This window comes from Musa acuminata, chromosome BXJ1-10 (assembly GCF_036884655.1).
Source record: "Musa acuminata AAA Group cultivar baxijiao chromosome BXJ1-10, Cavendish_Baxijiao_AAA, whole genome shotgun sequence".
NCBI lineage: Eukaryota > Viridiplantae > Streptophyta > Magnoliopsida > Zingiberales > Musaceae > Musa > Musa acuminata.
The window spans coordinates 25,139,681-25,159,393 of NC_088336.1; the positions used below are offsets into that span (position 1 = coordinate 25,139,681).

The 19,713-nt window shown below is 40.8% G+C and overlaps 2 protein-coding genes and 1 long non-coding RNA gene across 6 annotated transcripts; 2 read left to right on the forward strand and 1 right to left on the reverse strand.

The window, feature by feature from the left end:
* Positions 1 to 399: 399 nt before the first annotated feature.
* Positions 400 to 8,817, forward strand: LOC135586182 (protein phosphatase 2C and cyclic nucleotide-binding/kinase domain-containing protein-like). 4 transcript variants are annotated; one of them, XM_065086979.1, is made up of 15 exons: positions 1,218 to 2,388; positions 3,096 to 3,227; positions 3,325 to 3,549; positions 3,661 to 3,786; positions 3,880 to 3,942; positions 4,657 to 4,739; positions 5,749 to 5,980; positions 6,315 to 6,628; positions 6,707 to 6,791; positions 6,894 to 6,960; positions 7,096 to 7,373; positions 7,480 to 7,545; positions 7,643 to 7,764; positions 7,944 to 8,100; positions 8,216 to 8,817. In XM_065086979.1, the coding sequence occupies exons 1-15, from the start codon at positions 1,363 to 1,365 to the stop codon at positions 8,459 to 8,461; spliced, it is 3,222 nt and encodes a 1,073-aa protein (XP_064943051.1). In that variant the 5' UTR covers positions 1,218 to 1,362; the 3' UTR covers positions 8,462 to 8,817. The 4 variants fall into 4 exon arrangements, with proteins under 4 accessions (XP_064943052.1, XP_064943053.1, XP_064943050.1 ...); XM_065086980.1 differs by lacking the exons at positions 7,944 to 8,100; positions 8,216 to 8,817 and adding an exon at positions 400 to 749 and having other exon boundaries at positions 842 to 2,388; positions 7,475 to 7,545; XM_065086978.1 differs by having other exon boundaries at positions 1,217 to 2,388; positions 6,315 to 6,791.
* A 721-nt stretch (positions 8,818 to 9,538) lies between these two features.
* LOC135594800 (uncharacterized) lies at positions 9,539 to 12,202 on the forward strand. The gene has a single exon (XM_065085309.1). It carries the CDS (start codon positions 9,539 to 9,541, stop codon positions 12,200 to 12,202), a length of 2,664 nt encoding a protein of 887 aa, XP_064941381.1.
* Positions 12,203 to 13,385: 1,183 nt separating this feature from the next.
* Positions 13,386 to 15,057, reverse strand: LOC135595717 (uncharacterized). Its single transcript, XR_010480613.1, has 2 exons — positions 14,896 to 15,057; positions 13,386 to 14,421 (listed from the first exon to the last, which is right to left on the reverse strand). It is a non-coding gene; the product is annotated as an uncharacterized LOC135595717 (long non-coding RNA).
* Positions 15,058 to 19,713: the final 4,656 nt, after the last annotated feature.

A 19,713-nucleotide genomic window follows, 5' to 3' on the forward strand; every position in this document is an offset into this window, starting at 1 on the left:
GAGGATGCTGAGACGGCCATATGATTGATATCATGAAGTAAGAGGCAATAAAGAACGTCCGCATTCGGTGGCAGGTGGGGTAGTCAGTGTTCTAGATGTTGACTTGAATTCAATCAAACCAAGCCAAAGATGATAAGAATTCCATTTCCGTAACGTCAATCATAGTGTGTGTGATGTGTTTCTCATCAATTTGCCTGAAATAATTTCCTGCAATGTTGCTCTGTTCAACTCCTCATCACCTGAACACCGATGAGCATAACATAAATCAGCATCTTAATGGGGACACGAACCTGCGGTCGTCCCCATGCATCAGTGTGTTGAAGTAGAGAGAGAGAGACAGAGAGAGAAGAGGAAGGAGCACACATCAGTATAGCCTTATCCATGGAAGAGCTCGGCGTGGGAGCTTCTCCTTTCCACAAGTTCTTTTCACCGTGTCATCAGCTTAACCAGAATGATTGAGAGCAGAGAACGAAGCGTTGGATAAGAGTCGGGCGACTGATGAGGATAAGAGTCGGTGGATTATCCCATCAGAGAATACCTACGGGCCGGCGCGGCTCCCATGTCGGGCCCGCTGATCCAACGACTGGGAGTTGGTAAGAGATGTTGATGGTGGAGGTGATGATAAGGCGGAGGTGAGCGAAGCGAGCGGTGGTTGGATTTCTTTTTCGGACAGTATATTCTGTCAGAGGAGGAGAGGAGTTCGCTTTGGCGGTGCGTCTGCGGCTTAGCGGTCGCTGCTACTCCGTTTGGTACGTGAAATCTTCGAATCTCTCTCATTAATTGCGATTTTTCCCTTCTTGTTATGGTCTAATTCGCTGGCTGAACTCGAGTTTTCGTACAGAAAGAATCTGACATCCAAAAGACCCTGTTTTGCTTTGGCCGTCGGTGTTGGCGATTGCGTCCGATCTTCTTGTGGATCGTATACTTATGTATTCGATCGGATAGTCTGCTGCTACGATCGGCAGAGACATTTGGGTGATGTCGAGGAATTCGGGCGGAAAGTTTTGGATCCGAAGATTACGGGAGTTCTGTTGGATTCCGCGGTTTCTTACTGAAAATTCTGGTGGTTAATGGATAATTCTTTGCTTCTGATTAGTGAATCTGTGGCTGTGTTCATTGAGTGATTCCTTGCACTTGACAGGGAAAATTAGGGTTTCGGGCTTTCTTTTGTAGATATCGGCTTGCCATTGAAATGGCATGGAAATCTTCTCGGCGGGTATCTGAAATGGTTGCCTCTGTGTTCAGTATATCTGACGACATCAAATTACGACTGAACTAAGGCTGGCTCGAGTTTTGCCTGTTAGAACTGGTGATTTATGAATTGTCTCGTGAATCAGGCCCTTCTTCCTGGTCCACTGAGTAATGGGGTGTTTGTATTCCAAGAACTGCCTTGGGCAAGTTCCTGACTCCCCAACACCATCCAAGAGAAAGGAAAGTGGCCACAGGGGAGCAGGAGTTGGTCTTCCTCATAGTTCTTCAGATACTGATGGAGAAGGCGTAGATCAATTGAATCAGTTGAGTATAACGAGAGATTCTGATGTGGGTATTAATCGACTCTCGAGGGTTTCGTCGCAGTTTCTTCCTCCTGAGGGATCAAGGAAAGTTAGAGTTCCTCTAGGTAACTTTGAGTTGCGGTACTCCTACCTATCTCAAAGAGGATATTACCCGGAGGCCTTGGATAAGCCTAACCAGGATAGTTTCTGTATACATACCCCATTTGGAACAAATCCAGATGATCATTTCTTTGGTGTGTTTGATGGGCACGGAGAGAATGGAGCTCAGTGCTCACAATTCACGAAGCAGAAATTGTGCGAGAACCTGCTTAGGAATAATCGATTTCATGCTGATGCTGTTGAGGCAATCCATGCGGCATTCCTGGCGACAAATTCACAGCTTCATGCAGATAGCTTGGACGATGCAATGAGTGGGACTACTGCAATTACGATATTGGTGAGGGGTAGAACAATCTATGTTGCTAATGCAGGTGATTCGAGGGCTGTCATTGCAGAGAAGCGAGGAAAGGACATTGTAGCTGTGGATCTGTCGTTGGATCAGACTCCTTTTAGGAGCGACGAGCTTCAGAGAGTCAAGAATTGTGGAGCTAGGGTGCTGACCTTGGATCAAATAGAGGGTCTAAAGAACCCAGATGTTCAATGCTGGGGTGACGAAGAAGGTGATGATGGTGATCCCCCACGATTGTGGGTGCAAAATGCAATGTATCCCGGAACAGCATTCACACGAAGTATTGGAGATTCCATTGCAGAATCCATTGGCGTCGTTGCAACTCCTGAGATATTTGTTATGGAGCTCACACAAGATCATCCGTTCTTTGTGATTGCTAGTGATGGGGTTTTTGAGTTCATTTCTAGCCAAGCTGTAATTGACATGGTAAGTAGTTCTTTCTATGCCATATTATTTCATAAGTTCTGTGGGTGCCACCATGATTTACTGCCAGAGTTCCATCCTGCAGTCGGTATATGCTTTCTGAGGTTAGATTAACACCTACAGGATGAGAGATGAGTGTGACAGAGGTATACATTGTGAGAATTTGGAATAGAGGACGGCTCTGGTGATAATTTTGTATGATAGCTGGCATGATGCTACAGGCCTGCAGGGTGCCCATGCCAGCTGGTACAACTGATAGCATATAAGGTTGTATTAACACCATCAACATGGTACAGGTCCCATGCCAAAATTGTGCCAGTATGGTATGTCACAGCTGAAATTTAAATGGTTCATAATAAATAAAAATCCTTTGTTCTAACTAATTTATTCTAATTCACGATAACTTTAGTCCTCTGATTTTATTGATTGTGTGCAAACCATTTAAAAATGTTACAGGAATGGTGATCTATGATTTAGAATAGAAACCTGAGGCTTTTCATTGATACATGTGTATCATTGAGTTTTTCATAGAAAACCTGAATGAGCAACTTTGATTATTTTAGAATTTTTTTTATGAATTTTAATACATAATACTTTCCATGCCCTTCTCTTTCTTTTAAGATACCATGAATTACTTGTGTATGGTTTTGTCCAAGATCAATCAGTTTCACCTCTTCTTGCCTTTGTCAAAATAACTACTAATTTTTCAGGTTGCTAAGTTTAAGGATCCTCGTGATGCATGTGCAGCAATTGTTGCCGAATCGTATCGACTCTGGCTACAATACGAAACTCGTACGGATGACATCACAATCATTGTTGCCCACATTAATGGGCTTGCTGATGTACGAGGATGTTTTCTGTTAGTTATTTGGTTAGTCATGCTCTTTCTTGGATGACTTCATTTTAGAACCTTAAGGTTTGTTCTCAAATATTTTCCAGACACAGTCAACTGGAACTGGAGTTGATGTATCAGTAAGACCTTTGCAACAAGTTGTGCAAGTGACAGGTTCTGAATCTCCATCCACTTTGAATTGGAACTCCAGGACTCAGCGTCCAAGACATGAACCATCACGCATCCGACTTAGAGCTATCGAGAGTTATCTTGAGAATGGACATGTTTGGGTTCCTCCCTCTCCTTCACATAGGAAAACATGGGAAGAAGAGGTAAATGTCGATACCCATATGCTATCTTCAAAACTATATGGTTATTTATTAAGTGTAATTTGTCTACACTGATAACAGTAGGTGACTTGTGCTTATGTTGTTTCCATCCAGGCACATATTGAGCAGGCATTGCATGATCATTTTCTCTTTAGGAGGCTCACAGATTCACAGCGTCATGTTTTGCTTGACTGCATGCGAAGAGTTGATGTGAAGCCTGGGGATGTAGTTGTGCAACAGGTTATTCCTTTTTTATTTAGTCTTCGTGAATTGAAACTTCTTGAATAAAATATATTTTCTAGATAACTAAATGATATCTCGCACTAAATACAGGGTGGGGAAGGTGACTGCTTTTATGTTGTTGGAAGTGGCGAGTTTGAAGTTTTAGCAGTTCAGGTGCTCATCTATGTCTAAGAATATTTACTGATCTACTATATCATGATCAGCTTTTCTTATCTATATTGCATATTCTTCAGTTACTGTCGGTGTGATAGAACAGCAACTTTTCCATTGTCATGATGCACTAGGAGGCTTTCTGAATATGAAGTGACTATTATGACCAGGAGTGGAGAAATGTGATTTACCTGAAACAAAATCATGAATATTTTTTAGGAACTTTTTCTCCAAATCATATCTAAATTCAGAACTAGCTATTTAGCTATTCCTAGACATGGAGCATTAACAAGAGAAGGCCAATGGCCAAAATAGCTGCTTATGTTTTACTCCTCATTTTCTGACTTCTTTGCACATTATATACTTGACTCATAATGGTTATTTAAGTTTGTATGACAGGTAACTCTTGCTCTTATATTGTTTTATTTGATTGTAACATGGTTGTGACGACACTACTGACAAGATTTAAATTCACTGGAGCCTTCTCTTATAATTGGTCATCAAGATACATCAAGTGCTCATGCTTATCAGGGTTCATGTGTACCTTTCCCTTAATAGAAACAATATTCATGAGGGTCCTCTTTGAGAACATTGGTGATAGAATTCCAAAGCTTATATGTCTCATGGCTGGGCACTGTTATGCTTGCTTTTCCTAGTACACTAATGCAGCAAACCTCATTATTATCATCATTATCATTAATGAGATATGTGAAACAGGATGAGGACGGGAAAGAAGTCACCAAGGTTCTGCATCAATATACAGCCGAGAAACTGTCATCCTTTGGGGAACTAGCACTAATGTATGTTGCAACTGCAGATTATGTATCCTTGTCATCACTCTGTCACCTATATATGGATGACAAAATAGCATTATTGTTTTTTTCTTTGTTTGGCGTAAAAGAATTATGCTGAAAATTTATAGGAAACATAAATGTGTACTTTCATGTGCAAATGATTATAACAGTCCCCCATCAATCAGGGGAAAAAACACAAAAAAGGTATGCTATGGTTCTTGTGGGTTGTTAACAGTATTGTGCCAGATATCCATTTAATTGGTGAAGATCTGGGTCAAAGGGTCCATTAGTTAAGCAGAAGCTTTTGTCAAACTTGTGCAAACATGATAAACAGTTCCATCCACAAACCCAAGCAAGGAACATGATCTAGGAAATCTGCAGATTGCATCGCCTTTCTTTAAATGTCACAGACTAATTAGATATATAGTAAAAGAATGACATTTTCAGTAGCATAGCATTAAATATGCAGCAAAAATGCATGGTTGGAGTCGAACATGTATTTCTGTGTGCATGGAATATTTTTTAAATTTCTTTTTTTTCTTTGAAGGTGCACAAAATACCTTTACAATGTAGCCATCAATATGATTAAAATTAAACACGAAGTTGTAGAGTGCATATGTTTTTGTTATGGTGTCCTGCATATGAAGATAGGGCCTTCTCGTTGGCCTCCCCCAGGAAGCCAAAGGCAGCATCAAACTTTTTGCTTTGTGATTGCTACAACTATACACGTTAGCATATGACATTTTATTCTGTTTCCATTTTCTATTTGGGGCTTTGCTGAAGGTAGTTTTTACAAAATTTATGCATCTGAGTGTCCGTGTCATTCTTGTATAAGATTCAAGCCAATGAACAAATATTTGTTTGTTATTCCAAGTGAATTTTATTGTCCATTATCATATGTGGTGCTGTCGGGATATATCTTGGATACTTCATGTGTTTATCATCCAAATTATGCATCTGCTTTTGGCAGGAGGAAGATGTTACATTTGTTGTGTGACTAATGGCTCTCTCATAGGTACAATAAGCCTCTTCAAGCATCCGTTCATGCAGTTACCTCTGGAACTCTTTGGTCTTTAAAACGGGAAGACTTTCGAGGAATTCTTATGTCAAAATTTTCCAACTTATCTTCATTAAAGTTGCTCCGATCAGTAGAAATTTTCTCCAAATTGACAATCTTACAGTTAAGCCACATTGCTGAGGCTCTTATGGAAGTTTCCTTCTCGGATGGACAAAAAATTCTCGACAAGGTCCTTGCTGTTTGATCTTAACGTGCATTAACTTTCATCATGTGTGGATATATGTACCAACAAAATCTCTTGACCATAACACATAATTATATCCATGACTTCTGTTGTCTGCATGCAAATGTTAAAAGGAAGTAGGCCTTTAATTATGCACCTAACCGATGCTGACTTACGCGGCTTTGACTTGAGGGACACTGATTGCCTTGCCTCAGTAGTCTCAACTTTTTGGTCATTTTTTATTCCTAGAAAAAATGTAATTGGATCCGGCACTTTTGCATGTTTTCTTATGTTTCTTTACTGTTTGAAGTATGTTTTATTGTATTAACCTATCTTGCAGAATGAGTATCTCTCCGCATTGTATATCATCCAAAAGGGTCGGGTGAGACTGACATACAGACCAGAACTGTTGAGTCCAAATGCATGCAGCCTTCTGTCCACTCTTCTTGATCAAGGATGTCATTTTCAAGAGAACGATGAACATGTGGTGGAAATGTCAGAAGGAAGCCATTTTGGACAGTGGGCTATTCTTGGCGAGCGTATTAGCTCTCTAACTGCAGTTTCGGTTGGTGACGTGGTTTGTGCAGTTTTTACAAAGGAAAACTTTGATTCAGCAATTGGGCCTTTGTCAAAAGTTCAACAGGATGATCTCAAGTATGCAATTGATCTGAACTTGATTTTATTGTTTACCAACTTCATTGCTTTTTCTATGTATTGCATTGTGGCTTCCAGGTCAAAAGATTTCCAGGATTCTTCAAAAGAATGCACTCCAAATTCTGATGCTTCTACATGCAAGAAGCTTCAGTGTTCTGATTTGGTATGGGGTCAGTAAATTCGTTGTATTTTGTCGGAGGAAATTTTGTTTGATACAGTTCTGGAAAATTTTGAATCTCGAATTTGCCAATTGTATGCAATCTAGGAATGGAAAATGAGCGTATATTCAACTGATTGCTGTGAGATTGGTCTTGTCATTTTAAAGGGTTCTGGTAGGTAACTTAGTGCTTGTTTGGTTTCTTTTCATATAGATGCTGTTTTGTTGATTGGTCCATCAGTATTCATACATGTACAATTCCTTGTCCATGGAATAATTATGGCATTTGCTATATTTGATTGTCTTCCAGACACTATGCAAAGCTTAAAAAGGTTCTCTAAAAGGAGGATTAAAGAGCTGGGAAAGGAAGATCAGGTCTTGAAGGAGAAAGAGCTAATGAAGAGTTTGAACCCATCCACGTGTGTGCCAAGGGTTCTATGTACATGTGCTGATGAATCGTATGTCAGCATATTACTCGATTGTTGCCTTGCATGTTCATTGACTTCTATACTTCACTCACCCCTGGGTGAACAGTCTGCAAAATACTATGCAGCTTCTGTTATTGTTGCACTTGAAGAACTACACAAGGTTAGGTGCACTTCTTTCCTAAAGCTTCTGTAGTTTCTTGATATTTTTCCTTCTGGAGATTGCAAAGAAAATCAAATATTTACTGATATCTAAATTTGAAGATCAGGACTCTATCCTTTATAGAGGTGTTTCACCGGACATTCTAATGATTGATCAATTAGGACGTTTGCAGGTAGTTTGATATCTTTGGCTATTTCTTTTTGTTAGTTATGCAAGTCTCAAGCTATAATTTGTAGTTTTATTACAATTTGAAGTTCATGTTTCCATAGCTTGTAGATTTTAGATTTTCAAAGAAGCTAGCTGGTGAAAGAACTTTCACTATATGTGGGAATGCAGACTGTTTGGCACCAGAGATTATTTTGGGGAGAGGACATGGCTTTGCTGTAGACTGGTAAGATACTTCTGTCACTCTCAAATGCTGGTTTTTAGGGCATTCTATCAATATTCATGATTACAGCAACGTGTTGGATGTGGAATCATGAAACGGATTCTTTTAGTTTGTCTCATAACCTGTCTTTTTTTTGTCATGTATCATTCCATGCTTTGACCTAGTTCTTGTAATGCAATTAGGTGGGCCTTGGGTGTTTTAATTTATTTCATGCTTCAAGCTGAAATGCCATTTGGCTCATGGAGAGAAGGTGAACTAGAGACATTTGCAAAGATTGCCAAGGGACATCTTACCTTACCTCAGTCCTTCAGCATAGAAGTGGTTGACCTTATCACCAAGGTTTCCTTCTTTTTTTTTTTGCTTTTTCTTGTACAAATCAAGTTTTCTTTTATGAAAGGGTCTCCTTGTTTAGCTCACTAATGTAGATGTTTATATAATGAAAACTTTCCACCAGTTACTCGAAGTTGATGAAGCTGCACGACTGGGAAGCCAGGGTCCAGATTCGATAAGAAGTCATTCATGGTTTGAGGGCCTCGACTGGAAATCAATTGCTGATGGCAGTTTTCCTGTTCCAGCTGAAGTCATTTCTCGCGTAGATATGCATGTCGAAAATCATGCAGAAGATATTGCACTCGCCATCTCCTCTCCCTCTAAAGATCTAGCTGTTCTTGACACCCCAGAATGGCTCGAGGACTGGTAAAATTTTCGCCAGGTTTCGGCACAATGCGGATCATCTTCCAGCCAGTTTCACCACGCCTGATTTCAAATCCATCGGCATCTGCAGAACACATCCTCTTCACCGTAGTGAATTATTTTGCATATTGTTAGCATCAACCCTTTCGAGGCAGTGAATTCTTTTTTTGGCTGTAAAGTTTTGCTAACATTTCACATCCCAATCTCCCACCTTTGGAACCACAGTTCACGAGACCCAATGTTACACACTGGTCTATAAATCTTCAGAGTGATTCATAACGGAGTTGTTGTTTTATTATTTTCTATTACACTGACTTCAGTTCTTAACATATATAAATATTCATATACAATATTTTCATTGTATTTAAGGTCGATTGTGCTGTGTGAATTTTCCATTCAGAATGCTGTTGACAAGAGAAATACATTAAGATCCTAAGGTTTCAATCTGTTCTCATATTTGAGGACGATGCTTATTATTTTAAGCATTTATATCTCTTAAAATACGTACTTTTTATTTATTTCTGCGACTGCAACTTTAAAATCTATTTATTCCTTTTTTTTTCTCTCGTCCGTTTTCTTGTGTTCTCGCACTTGAACATTTTAGGGATATATATCGCCGAGTTGGTTTATAAGATTAGTCATGATAATGAATAGACTTTTCTGATCGATCATCGATTTGATGACATATAGATCTTAACAAGAGTTTTGGTAGGAATTTGTTGTTCTTCTTTTAGACGAATTATCCACTTGATCGGAGCGAATCCGTGCGATTGGGTGATTTCTTTAGGGTTTTGGAGTAGGGATGTTTCCGGTCTCGTCGATGTGGAGGAGGAAGCTTCCTATTAATTTCTTCTTGACCGGTGGAGTCGTTGCAACGACTCTGCCGTGGAAAAATGCTCCATCTTAATTGGATCTTTCGTTTTCCGTTCACCAGTCCAAAGTCAACTAAACGTGATCCGACCGTGACGGTAACGTTAAGCGTGAATTGGGTTGGAAGAATAGGGCGTCAAGGACGTGACGTCTCGTTCCATATCAAGCAGCTGTAGGCGTCAGCTCATTACTCTGTTCTCTCTGCAAGAATTCCATGGCCTTGATTCCACTCTCCCTCCTCCTCCTCCTCGCTTGCTTCTCCACCTCTTCCTCCTCTTCGCTGTACGCCGACCACTGCAGCTCCGTCGTCCCCGAATCCGAGGCTACCAGCCTCTTCGTCGACTCGGACTATTCCTTCCGTATATCGAAAGGCTATTTCTCGGGCGGCGGCGAAGGCCTCTTCGGCTCGCCACGTGCCTCCAATTCCTCCTCCTTCCCTTACTTCCGCTTCTATGCCAAGTACCTCCACAAGACACGGTCACCCGACGTCCTCCAGGTCGAGGGAACCCTAGTCCTTAGAGTTGGTCATCCGACCGTCTTCCACGGCATGACGTTTCACCGCAGGCGTCCTCGTCGGAACGTCACCTTGCAGGAAGAAGCCACCTTCGACTTCTCCGGTTTCTGGTCTGAATCAACCGGCAAGCTTTGTATGGTTGGTCACGGGATCTTCTACAAGCCCTTAGGTGATCCTCTTCATCTTTCTGCTGTTTTGAAGCTCAATTACCCCATGACTTCCAACATCTCTACCAGTCTGGTGAACGGGACTGTCGAGAGCTTGGGTCCCCACCACATCGATCCCATCTCGCTTGTGGCCTATGCTCAAAAGGAGTATGATTTCACGATGATCCCCGAAGCCAACCACTCATGCTCCTCTCTTCCATTCCAGGAGGAATCACTAAGTTTCGGGCCTACTTCAGTTTGTAGTAATCTCCTCCAGTATGTGACTGGTAGAACATTTCAGCTAGACTACGGCAGTGGCTGCACCGGTAGCAACTGTGGAACTGTTAGTAGCTTTGGGTTCTCCGCTAGATTCTTGTCCTTCGATATGATACAGTGCTCGGAGAACGGCCGGCTGCATCTCTACATCGAATTCCACAATTCCAGTTATCTTTCATATGATGTCCCAATGGTGCCTAAGAAGTCCATGGTGGGTGAAGGCTATTGGGACCAGGTTAAGAATCGTCTCTGTCTCATAGCCTGTTACATTCTTGAAGGGAGTTCACAGGCGAGCCCCTCTGTTGGTGATTGCTCGATCGGACTGAGCTTATGGTTCCCAACTGTCATGACGCTGAGAAGAAACGACGTGGTTGGTCATATGTGGAGTACCAAGAAGAAGAGCGACCCTGGCTACTTCAGCATGGTCTCGTTCCACCGGTCGGGTGGGCGAATGGTCACGACTCCTGGGCTGAGATATAAATACACCCTAATGGATTCTGTCAGCAGGTCTTGCAAGGTGAGAAGTGGCAAAACACAGTCGAGCGAGGAAAGGTATCCCGATGGAAGATCATCCCACGACATGCGGTTCAGTCTCGTGGTGGAGGATGCCGGCGGCCGAAGTGGATGGGGGGAAGCTAATCTCTTTTCTATAGGCGACGTGGTTTGCGGTGATAATGACTTCGTTCTGGCGTCGGAGACGGTAAGCTTCATGCCTGCAGCTGACTGGGTCGCGAAGAATCAAAGTGTTTGGAACGTAAGCTATGCCATAAGCTATTATATGTACTCTGCTTCCGCTGAGGTGGACAAACAGGTTGACATTGCTGCTGAGGGGATATACGATGCTGGAAGTGGAACACTCTGCATGAAGGGATGTCGATCTCCGAGTTTGCCCACCAAAAACCAAACAGCAATTGACTGTGAGATCCTAATCAATATCCAGTTTCCCCCTCTAAACTCGAAGATGGGAGATCGTATCAATGGCACCATCAACACCACAAGGAGTAAGCAGGACCCTCTGTACTTTGACCCTATAAAGTTGTATTCTCGGCAAATTTACGCAGCAGAAGTAACTGATGCGATTTGGAGGATGGATGTCGAAATCGTCATGGTCATGATCTCTCTCGCGTTGTCGTGCATTTGCATTGGGTTGCAGACCTTCCATGCCAAGAAGCACGGTGACGCCCTGGCTTCCATGTCGATCACCATGCTCGGTGTTCTTATCCTTGGCTATGTGATTCCTCTGGTGCTGAACTTTGAAGCCTTGTTCGCGAACCGCAGTCAGTCTGGCTTTCTAACTCTGCAGAGCGGTGGGTGGCTCGACGTTCATGAGGTCATCGTGAGGATCTTATCCGGCTTAGCTCTGTTCCTCTCCTTCCACCTGCTTCAAATGGCGTGGTCCGCGAGGTCATCGGACGAGAACAAGGGGCACCGCGTCGCGGAGTGGACGACGCTCAAGCTGTGCTTGCCTCTCTACTTCGCCGGGGCGCTGCTCACTTGGCTCATCAGCTCAAGGCACCACCTGCAGAGGTCGGAATTCAGCAGGCAGCGATACGGTTCTCGCTGGGAGGATTTGGTCCCTTATGCTGGCTTAGTGCTCGACGGATTTCTGCTCCCTCAGATCGTTCTTAACGTCTGTCGGAACTCCAAAGATAAGATCCTGACGCCTTTCTTCTACGTCGGAATCACGATCACCCGAGCTTTGCCTCATCTGTACGACGCTTATCGCTCTCGCAGTTATAACCGTCGCATTGATTCATCGTACATCTACGCAAGTCCAGACGGAGATTTTTACTCGCTGGTGTGGGATGTCATCGTTCCTTGTGAAGGTTTGCTTTTTGCAGCGGCGATATACCTTCAGCAGCGGGTTGGTGGGTATTGTCTTCTTCCCCAAAGATTCAGAAAGCGTGTGGAGTACGAGGCAGTTTCAGTGGTTGCTCTTTAGCCCTTCTTGTGGAAGACCAGATTGCAGCAAGTCCATGAAATGTAGTAGTATAGTGCAGTAGTAAGTCAAGTCTTGTGTTGTTCCTGTGGTAGCTTTCTTCATGCGTCGACTTGCCCACGCCATGATCAAGTGTGATGAAGACTGTTCTTCTTCCACAGAAATATAAATAAGGGTTTCGTAGACTAAGAAGATTTCAGATTCATCGTTTTATTGAGGGTGTAGAATGTGGAGGATTACCTCCGAGAAACAAAAGACAACAAGGCAAGTGTCTTTACGTACAGTTCATGCAGACGAGAATGTTGACACCTCGGTCCTGTATTTTTGGAAAATAGGAACCAAGTTACTTAGAGAACAAGAAATCCAACCATAAAAATACTTTTATGAGTGAGGATAAGCAATAAGTATGAGAATAATTCTATGCGAAGGGGGAAAAAAAACTCAATTCCCGACTGAGTCAGCCTCCGCTTTTGAGGATTCTGAAATTTATAGCCGACAACATTGTAAGTCATGGGATTTTGTGAACCTCGACTTTCCTGCCCATCAAAATAATTTTTGCAATTTTTGTAATATATTCTTTTCGTGTACGCGTTTCATGCTTGCAAAATTAAAATCATTCAGTCGTTGATAGGGTTGAAAAATTTCTCTTGTTTTTTTATATGATGTGATGTTCAAAGTGAAAATTTTAAGCTTAATTAGCTGCTTCTAAAACCTGATATTCCTGATCATGGACTTGATTATGAGTTGGAAACGATGAACATCAGAAATCAGTATATTCTAATTTGTTTAAATCAATGCATTTAGGATGCTGTTATTCTTTTCTTTAATAATCAAATGATCTAAGAGGTAAATTAATGATTCCATCTCTCTGATCAAAATACTTCAGTCAAAATTGATAATAGTATAGATTCCGATATGAAATATCACGAATCAAGTTTAATAGGTTAACTGATTTATTAATTTTATTGACCTATTAATTGATATTTAAGTTAAAAATTAATAAGAATACATTTAGCAGACTTTTTTTTTTCTCATTGCTACTGTCATTTTTGTTCTCATTAGGTTTCTAATTCTTCTTAAGCTTTGTACGGACAAGATTCTATCTATAAAGATTAAGATAACCTCAAATACTCTAATTTGAAAAAATAATAATAATAACAAATAATCAACATGGTAACAATGAATCTGGACGTTTGACATGTCTTCAAGGTAGTCGTACTTGGGAAGATACAAATGGTTTCAGCACCTCTTCAGTTCTTGTAGAATTCTATCAGCAAAGAGAGATCGCCATCAGCGGACGACACAGTCGACGCGAAATTTATAATGTTCATCTCTCGTGGTTCAGAATTCTATCCACTCTTTGTATGATCACAACCCATAGCATAAGAAACCCTCGAGGATCAGATCCAACATGAGGTGATACGATGAACGAGAACTGTTGATATGATGAGATTTCCATGAAGTAAGTGGTGCAGCATTAGGCATACGAGATATCTATCAACCAGTAGTAGTACTTGATGGCTCATCACCGTCATCATCTTCTTCTCGGCCGCATCACCCACTTCTGCCGCCACCCGATACGCGTACAGGTTCGAGGGAAATGGGTAACCTAAAGAAGTGCTCCTCTCCCCTCTCATCGATCTTCCTCACCCATCTGCTTTTGCTGCGCGGCCTCCTCCGCCCTGATCCCTTCGCGCTCTTCCGCCGTTCCACGCCGCCTGCCGTCGTCCCCGTCCTTCCCACCTCCTCAATCTTCCCTATCATCGTCACCTCCATCCCATCTTCGCCTATCGGCCCCTCCTCCCTCCCCGCAGACAGTTAGCGATCGCCACCGAACTCCTCGGATTGAAGCGGAGCAGCTCGAGCAGGCCTGCGTACGGGTCGGACTTGCAGCCCACCAGAGAGCAGCCGATGTGCTCGTGATACGGGTCGCCCACCTTGAACTCCACCGCGTCGTCCACGCCGGACTCCTCGACGACATCCTTCGTGGGAGCGAGCGACACCTCCTCCGGGATGATGCAGACGAGTCTGCCTCCGGTTTGTCGAGCTGCGGCGGCGAGTGCTCCCGTGGATTGGGATGCCTCCGGTGAGACTTGTACTATTAGCTTGGCACCCATGCCGGCCGCCAGGGCCGATACGAACTCGTCGCTCGCAGGTTCCGCTGATGGATGACCATCATTTCTTCTTCTTCTTCTTCTTCTTCTTCCACTGTCCCGGGAAAGCTAGAAAAGGAAGAGAAAACTAGCGCATTTAGCTCGTTCATAGGTTGATTTAAATGCCTTGTATTTCCGACCATATCTAACACCCAAACTTGGAGTATATACTTTACGATCTTAATAATACATCTGATTTCGTGCTCTTACAAAATATATCTTTGTTTAAAGACTGTGAACTATTAAATTACATCAAAACTTGTGAACAATGAAAGATATGTTTATATATATGCTTTGTCCGATGGAAGGTCACATAAACTTACTGTTACAGACAAAAGAGTACTTTTGATTTCCCTACATTCTTGGCGAGTGATCAATGGTTGCAGAAGATGTTTGATCCAAGAAGAAAAAGTTGTATGCAATAAGAAAGATAAAGGTAGATTGGTTTCCAAAGAAACTCACACGGTCGATTTGCTTGAAATTAATGCATAATATTTATATATATTAATCGACAGGAGAAACAGAAGAAAGTGGAAAGATTACCGGTTTGAGAGTGTCTAAGCAACCATCGACAGCGTTTTCTCGAGACCAAACCATTCTTTTCATCTGTTTCTCCTCCACCAATTAATGTGATTCTCCCCAACACCGTTGCGTGTGCGATAGAACCAAAGAGTTAACAGAGCGAGAGAGAGAGAGAGAGAGAGGGGGGTTGGGGATCGAAGAAGAAGCAGAGGAATTAATAGAAGGTGGGGAAGGTGGTGGCTATCGCTGTAGACTACGTGTTTTGGTCGTCATCGACGCTGGCCTTAGCGAAAGGTGAAGGCTATCATACAAAGCAAACCCGTCCCGATCGGTGATACACTTCAGCCGCGTCCGATTCCTCGGCGACTTGGGTCAAACGCTGCCTATTTCTAAGAAATATGTCCATATTTATCGTTGCAGAAAATTAAAAATAGTTATAAAATCTATCTCTTCAACATCTGCAAGGTGTTATGATTAAAGCTAAGCTAATGATCTATCAAAGTCTAAACTACCCGATAATTATAGTAACCATTTTTAATTCATGTCTTGATATAACATATGTATATGTACTTATGTATATAAAAAAAACTAAATTCTTGGTTTTAACTCACACTTAATTTGATCATCGAAGTAATAATATCTTTATTTAGTTTATGAAGTTGCAGATATACATATATCAATCTAACATTGGGATCCATTTTCACGGTAATAACGAAGACAAAAAAAATAGAGTGAAAAAATTTTGTGACGTGAGGAGGAAACGATCAACTCGAATGATGATATCAGCGTGACTGGTCCAGCAAGTCTGGCTGTCATCCATAATTCCGTGATGTTGATATGTAAGCTTCAGCTAAAAATAGCCATTAGTCCTTCAGTGATTCATCAGAGTATAATGCATGGGGCTGCATGACAGTCAGCCTTGTCTGTCATCATCATCGTAAATGGATTGCACTTGAGAGATGAAGCTTTTATCTTTCCAAGGTTGGCTGATGCTCACACTTCCTCTTGAATTATTTGTGCAAATCCACCTTTTTGTGGACTTGGATGGAGTTTGATTGGCATTTATTATGGTCTGCTCCATGCCAGCCTGCTGCAGTTTGGATGTCTTCTGCTTGTGGTTCCCGCTGCCTCTTCGAGAGAGAGAGAGAGAGAGAGAGATGCAAGTCTCAAACAACATATACTGATAACTGTGACCTCTTAGCTTTTATTTGATTTCATTATTCTTCGATTGATGTAAGATTAAATATGTCTATTACTGCTCCGATTCGACGTCATATGATAAATCATTATTTATCTTCGTATTAGTATAAACAAATCCTCACGACTGATTACGACAAATGATAACTAATCACACGAGTATTATTATTTAGATGAAAAACATGAATCACGAATGATAGGGAGGAGAAATGAGTACTCCATTGGCAAGGCATATACTCGACGTCACGTAGAGATTAGCCGAGGAGACATTGCCTGGCGTGGAGTAGTCCCAAAGCCAAGCGAAGAGATGTGTATGTATGCTTTGTGATTCCTCCCTCATCGAGCACTGTAATCTTTTGCTGTCGAGCAATGTAATCTTTTGCCATCCACCCATTTGGTGTCATTTCATATGTGAAATCTAATTGGATTTATAATGTACATTGTACTGTTGTAGTAGTAGTAGACACGTACACAGAAACAATAATACATGCATTCACAGGCCACAGTGTGTGTGTGTTTTGGGCATCGACAAAGCGTTTATGAATTACATATATATATATATATATATATATATATATATATATATATATATATATATATATATATATATATATATATATATCCAACTTGAGATGATAATTCCTGGTACACCTTTATGAATTACATAATTATGAAAAAAATCAAATATATGTTTTCATAGGCCAAGCTACCCAAAAAGTTTTGAGATGAGGTTTTAAGGACTGTAGTTGATGTGATCAACTTATTACCATTTACAGCCCTAGATAGTGATATTACAGAGTATGTATGGTTATGGAAAAATGTTTCATACAGACATTTAAGAGTGTTTAGTTGTCGTATAAGAAGATTTGATTGTCATAGAAGAAATATATCGAGAAGGTATTGAAAAAGTTTAGTATAAACAATACAAAGCCAATTGGTTCTCCTCTTGCAAGTCATTTTAAGTTATGCTTGGAACATAGTCCTTCAAGTGATGAGGAGAAGGAGAAAATACAAAAGGTTCCTTATGCTTCAGCAGTTGGAAGTTTAATGTATCCGATGGTATGTACGAAGCCGAACATCGCATATGTAGTGAGTGTTACTAGTATATTTCTTGTAAATCCAAGCAAAGAGCACTGGGTAGCAATGATGTTTGTTTAAGCTTTGGAGGTAGACCACTTGTGTTGAAAAGTTACACAGATGTAGATATGACAAAAGATATTGATACAAAGAAGTTTACATCAGATTTTTTACTTACTTTTACATATAGAGTAATGTAATGACAATCCAGATTATAAAGGTGAATTGCTCTCTCCACTATAGAGACAGAATATATTGTTGTTACATAGGTTTGTAAAGAAATATTATGGATGAAAGAAGTATTACAAGAATTGAGGTTGAAACAAGAAAATTATATGGTAAATTGTGACTGCTATAGTGTCATCCATTTGTGTAAAAATCAAACTTTTAATTCTAGGTCAAAGCATATAGATGTCAAATACTATTGGATTGGAAATGTACTTGAAGAGAAGCAGCAGCTTTAAAAAATTCACATAAATGACAATGGAGCAGACATATTGACAAAGACCTTACCGAAAGAAAGACAGGAGATATGCCGACAGCTGGTCGGCATTGCTTCACATTGAGGAGTTATGAGAGAACCTCCCTTATGTGCTAAAGGGGGAGGTTGTTGGGCTGACAGCCTACAAGTTCAGCCCATGGTGGGCTTTAACAGCCCATAACTCACCCCCCTTTCTAGTAAAACCCTAAATCTAATTGGGTCACAAAACTCAATTGGGTCACAAATCTGCTCAATGAACTCAACATTGACTCCACTCTTATTTCTACAATATATTATGATAATGTCAGAACTAACTATTTATGTGTCAATCTAGTGTTCCATTCCCACATGAAACATTTTATCATTGACTTCCATTTCGTGCAAGATCAAGTTGTTCGACATCAACTACGCGTTTCTCATATACATATATATATATATATATATATATATATATATATATATATATATATATATATATATATATATATATATATATATATATATATATATATATATATATATATATATATATATATATATATATATATATATATATATATATATATATATATGGCTGATCAACTAGCAAACTCACTCACGAAGCCTCTCACCCATAAATTATTTTCATTGTATCGGTCCAAGATTGACATCCTAAATAGGAATACTATATTATGGGTGCATGATAGCAGATAAGATTTTCCCAACCGCATGAGAAAATATTGTTGCTTTAACACATGGCGATGCTGCTGTCGCCAAGAGGAGCTGGCTCTGATACCATGTTAAAATAAAGAGATAAATGAGTTGTAGAAGAAGAAGTTGAATGTTATTGACATATCCTCCGTCTCTACAGGTTAGAGGAGAAGTTTCCTCAACGGGTTAGAGGATTTCCCTCAACAGAGTAGAGAGATTTCCTCAACAGTTAGGGAAATCTCATCTATTTATCAGAACCAACCATCTCTTCCGCAGATCATCTCCATCGGCACCGATCCCAGGTCAACTAAGCGTGATTCGACCGTGGCGGTAACGTTAAGCGTAAATTGGGTTGGAAGAAAGGGCGTCAAGGACGTGATGTCTCGTTCCATATCACGCAGGTTGAGGCGTCAGCTTCTGCTCTCTCTGCAAGAATTACATGGCTTTGATTCCACTCTCCCTCCTCCTCGCTTGCTTCATCTTCTTTTTCTTCTTCTTCTTCTTATTCTTCTTATTCTTCTTCTTATTATTATTCTTCTTCTTCTTCTTCTTTGATTCCACTCTCCCTCCTCCTCCTCGCTTGCTGCTGCTTCTTCTTCTTCTTCTTTGATTCCACTCTCCCTCCTCCTCCTCGCTTGCTGCTTCTTCTTCTTCTTTTCTTCTACTCTCCCTCCTCCTCGCTTGCTTCTTCTTCTTCTTCTTGCTCTCATGACGGCACCGTGTTGAGGCATTCCCGACCACGACGATGCCATGCTTTTCCCAGTTTAATCTGTGGCGCGGAGCATTGGATCACATCGCCCGCTACTAATGAAATCGGTGTGATGTGGTAAGTAAACCTGAGGCGAGAATGCAGCAGCCACCGAGCGTCGTGCATCGACCCGTAGCCATTGGAATCCCATGGGCGCCTTCAATCTGCCGCTGCACTCGAATGCTTCGATGATAAGTATTTTAAGAGTCCTAAAATTAGATTTGAAATTATTCGATCCGTTAAAAATGTAATTATGAAAAACACCCTTTCATGAGTTTGGATATGTTTAAATAATACTATTTATTCGTCAACGTTTTGCAAGTGAGTCCACAAAGGATCGAGAAAGGAATTTGAATCTGGATTTGTGCTAATTCAAAAGAGATTTTTATTTTTTTTTTGTGCTGTGAAGAATCTGATTTATGGATGTAGGTAAGAATTGTGGAATCATATATTTTGCATCAGTTTTCTAATTTATTTTTTTATCATTAATTTTAAAAGTTTTCTCTTTCCATAATATACATGATGTTTGTGATATATCTTCTTTAAATTCATACGACAATACCACATGTTAAATTAATTCTTATGTGTATTCAAATTCGTTCAAATCGAAGCATCAAGGGTCAAATTAAATCAAATAAAAAAAATG

Bases quoted from the DNA above. Each gene is read 5' to 3' on its own strand.
- LOC135594800 (XM_065085309.1), top strand. From the start codon at position 9,539: ATGGCCTTGATTCCACTCTCCCTCCTCCTCCTCCTCGCTTGCTTCTCC.
- LOC135586182 (XM_065086978.1), top strand. From the start codon at position 1,363: ATGGGGTGTTTGTATTCCAAGAACTGCCTTGGGCAAGTTCCTGACTCC. The intron at 3,550-3,660 runs GTAAATGTCGAT...GTTTCCATCCAG, and splicing joins GGAAAACATGGGAAGAAGAG to GCACATATTGAGCAGGCATT. The intron at 5,981-6,314 runs GTCCTTGCTGTT...CCTATCTTGCAG, and splicing joins GACAAAAAATTCTCGACAAG to AATGAGTATCTCTCCGCATT.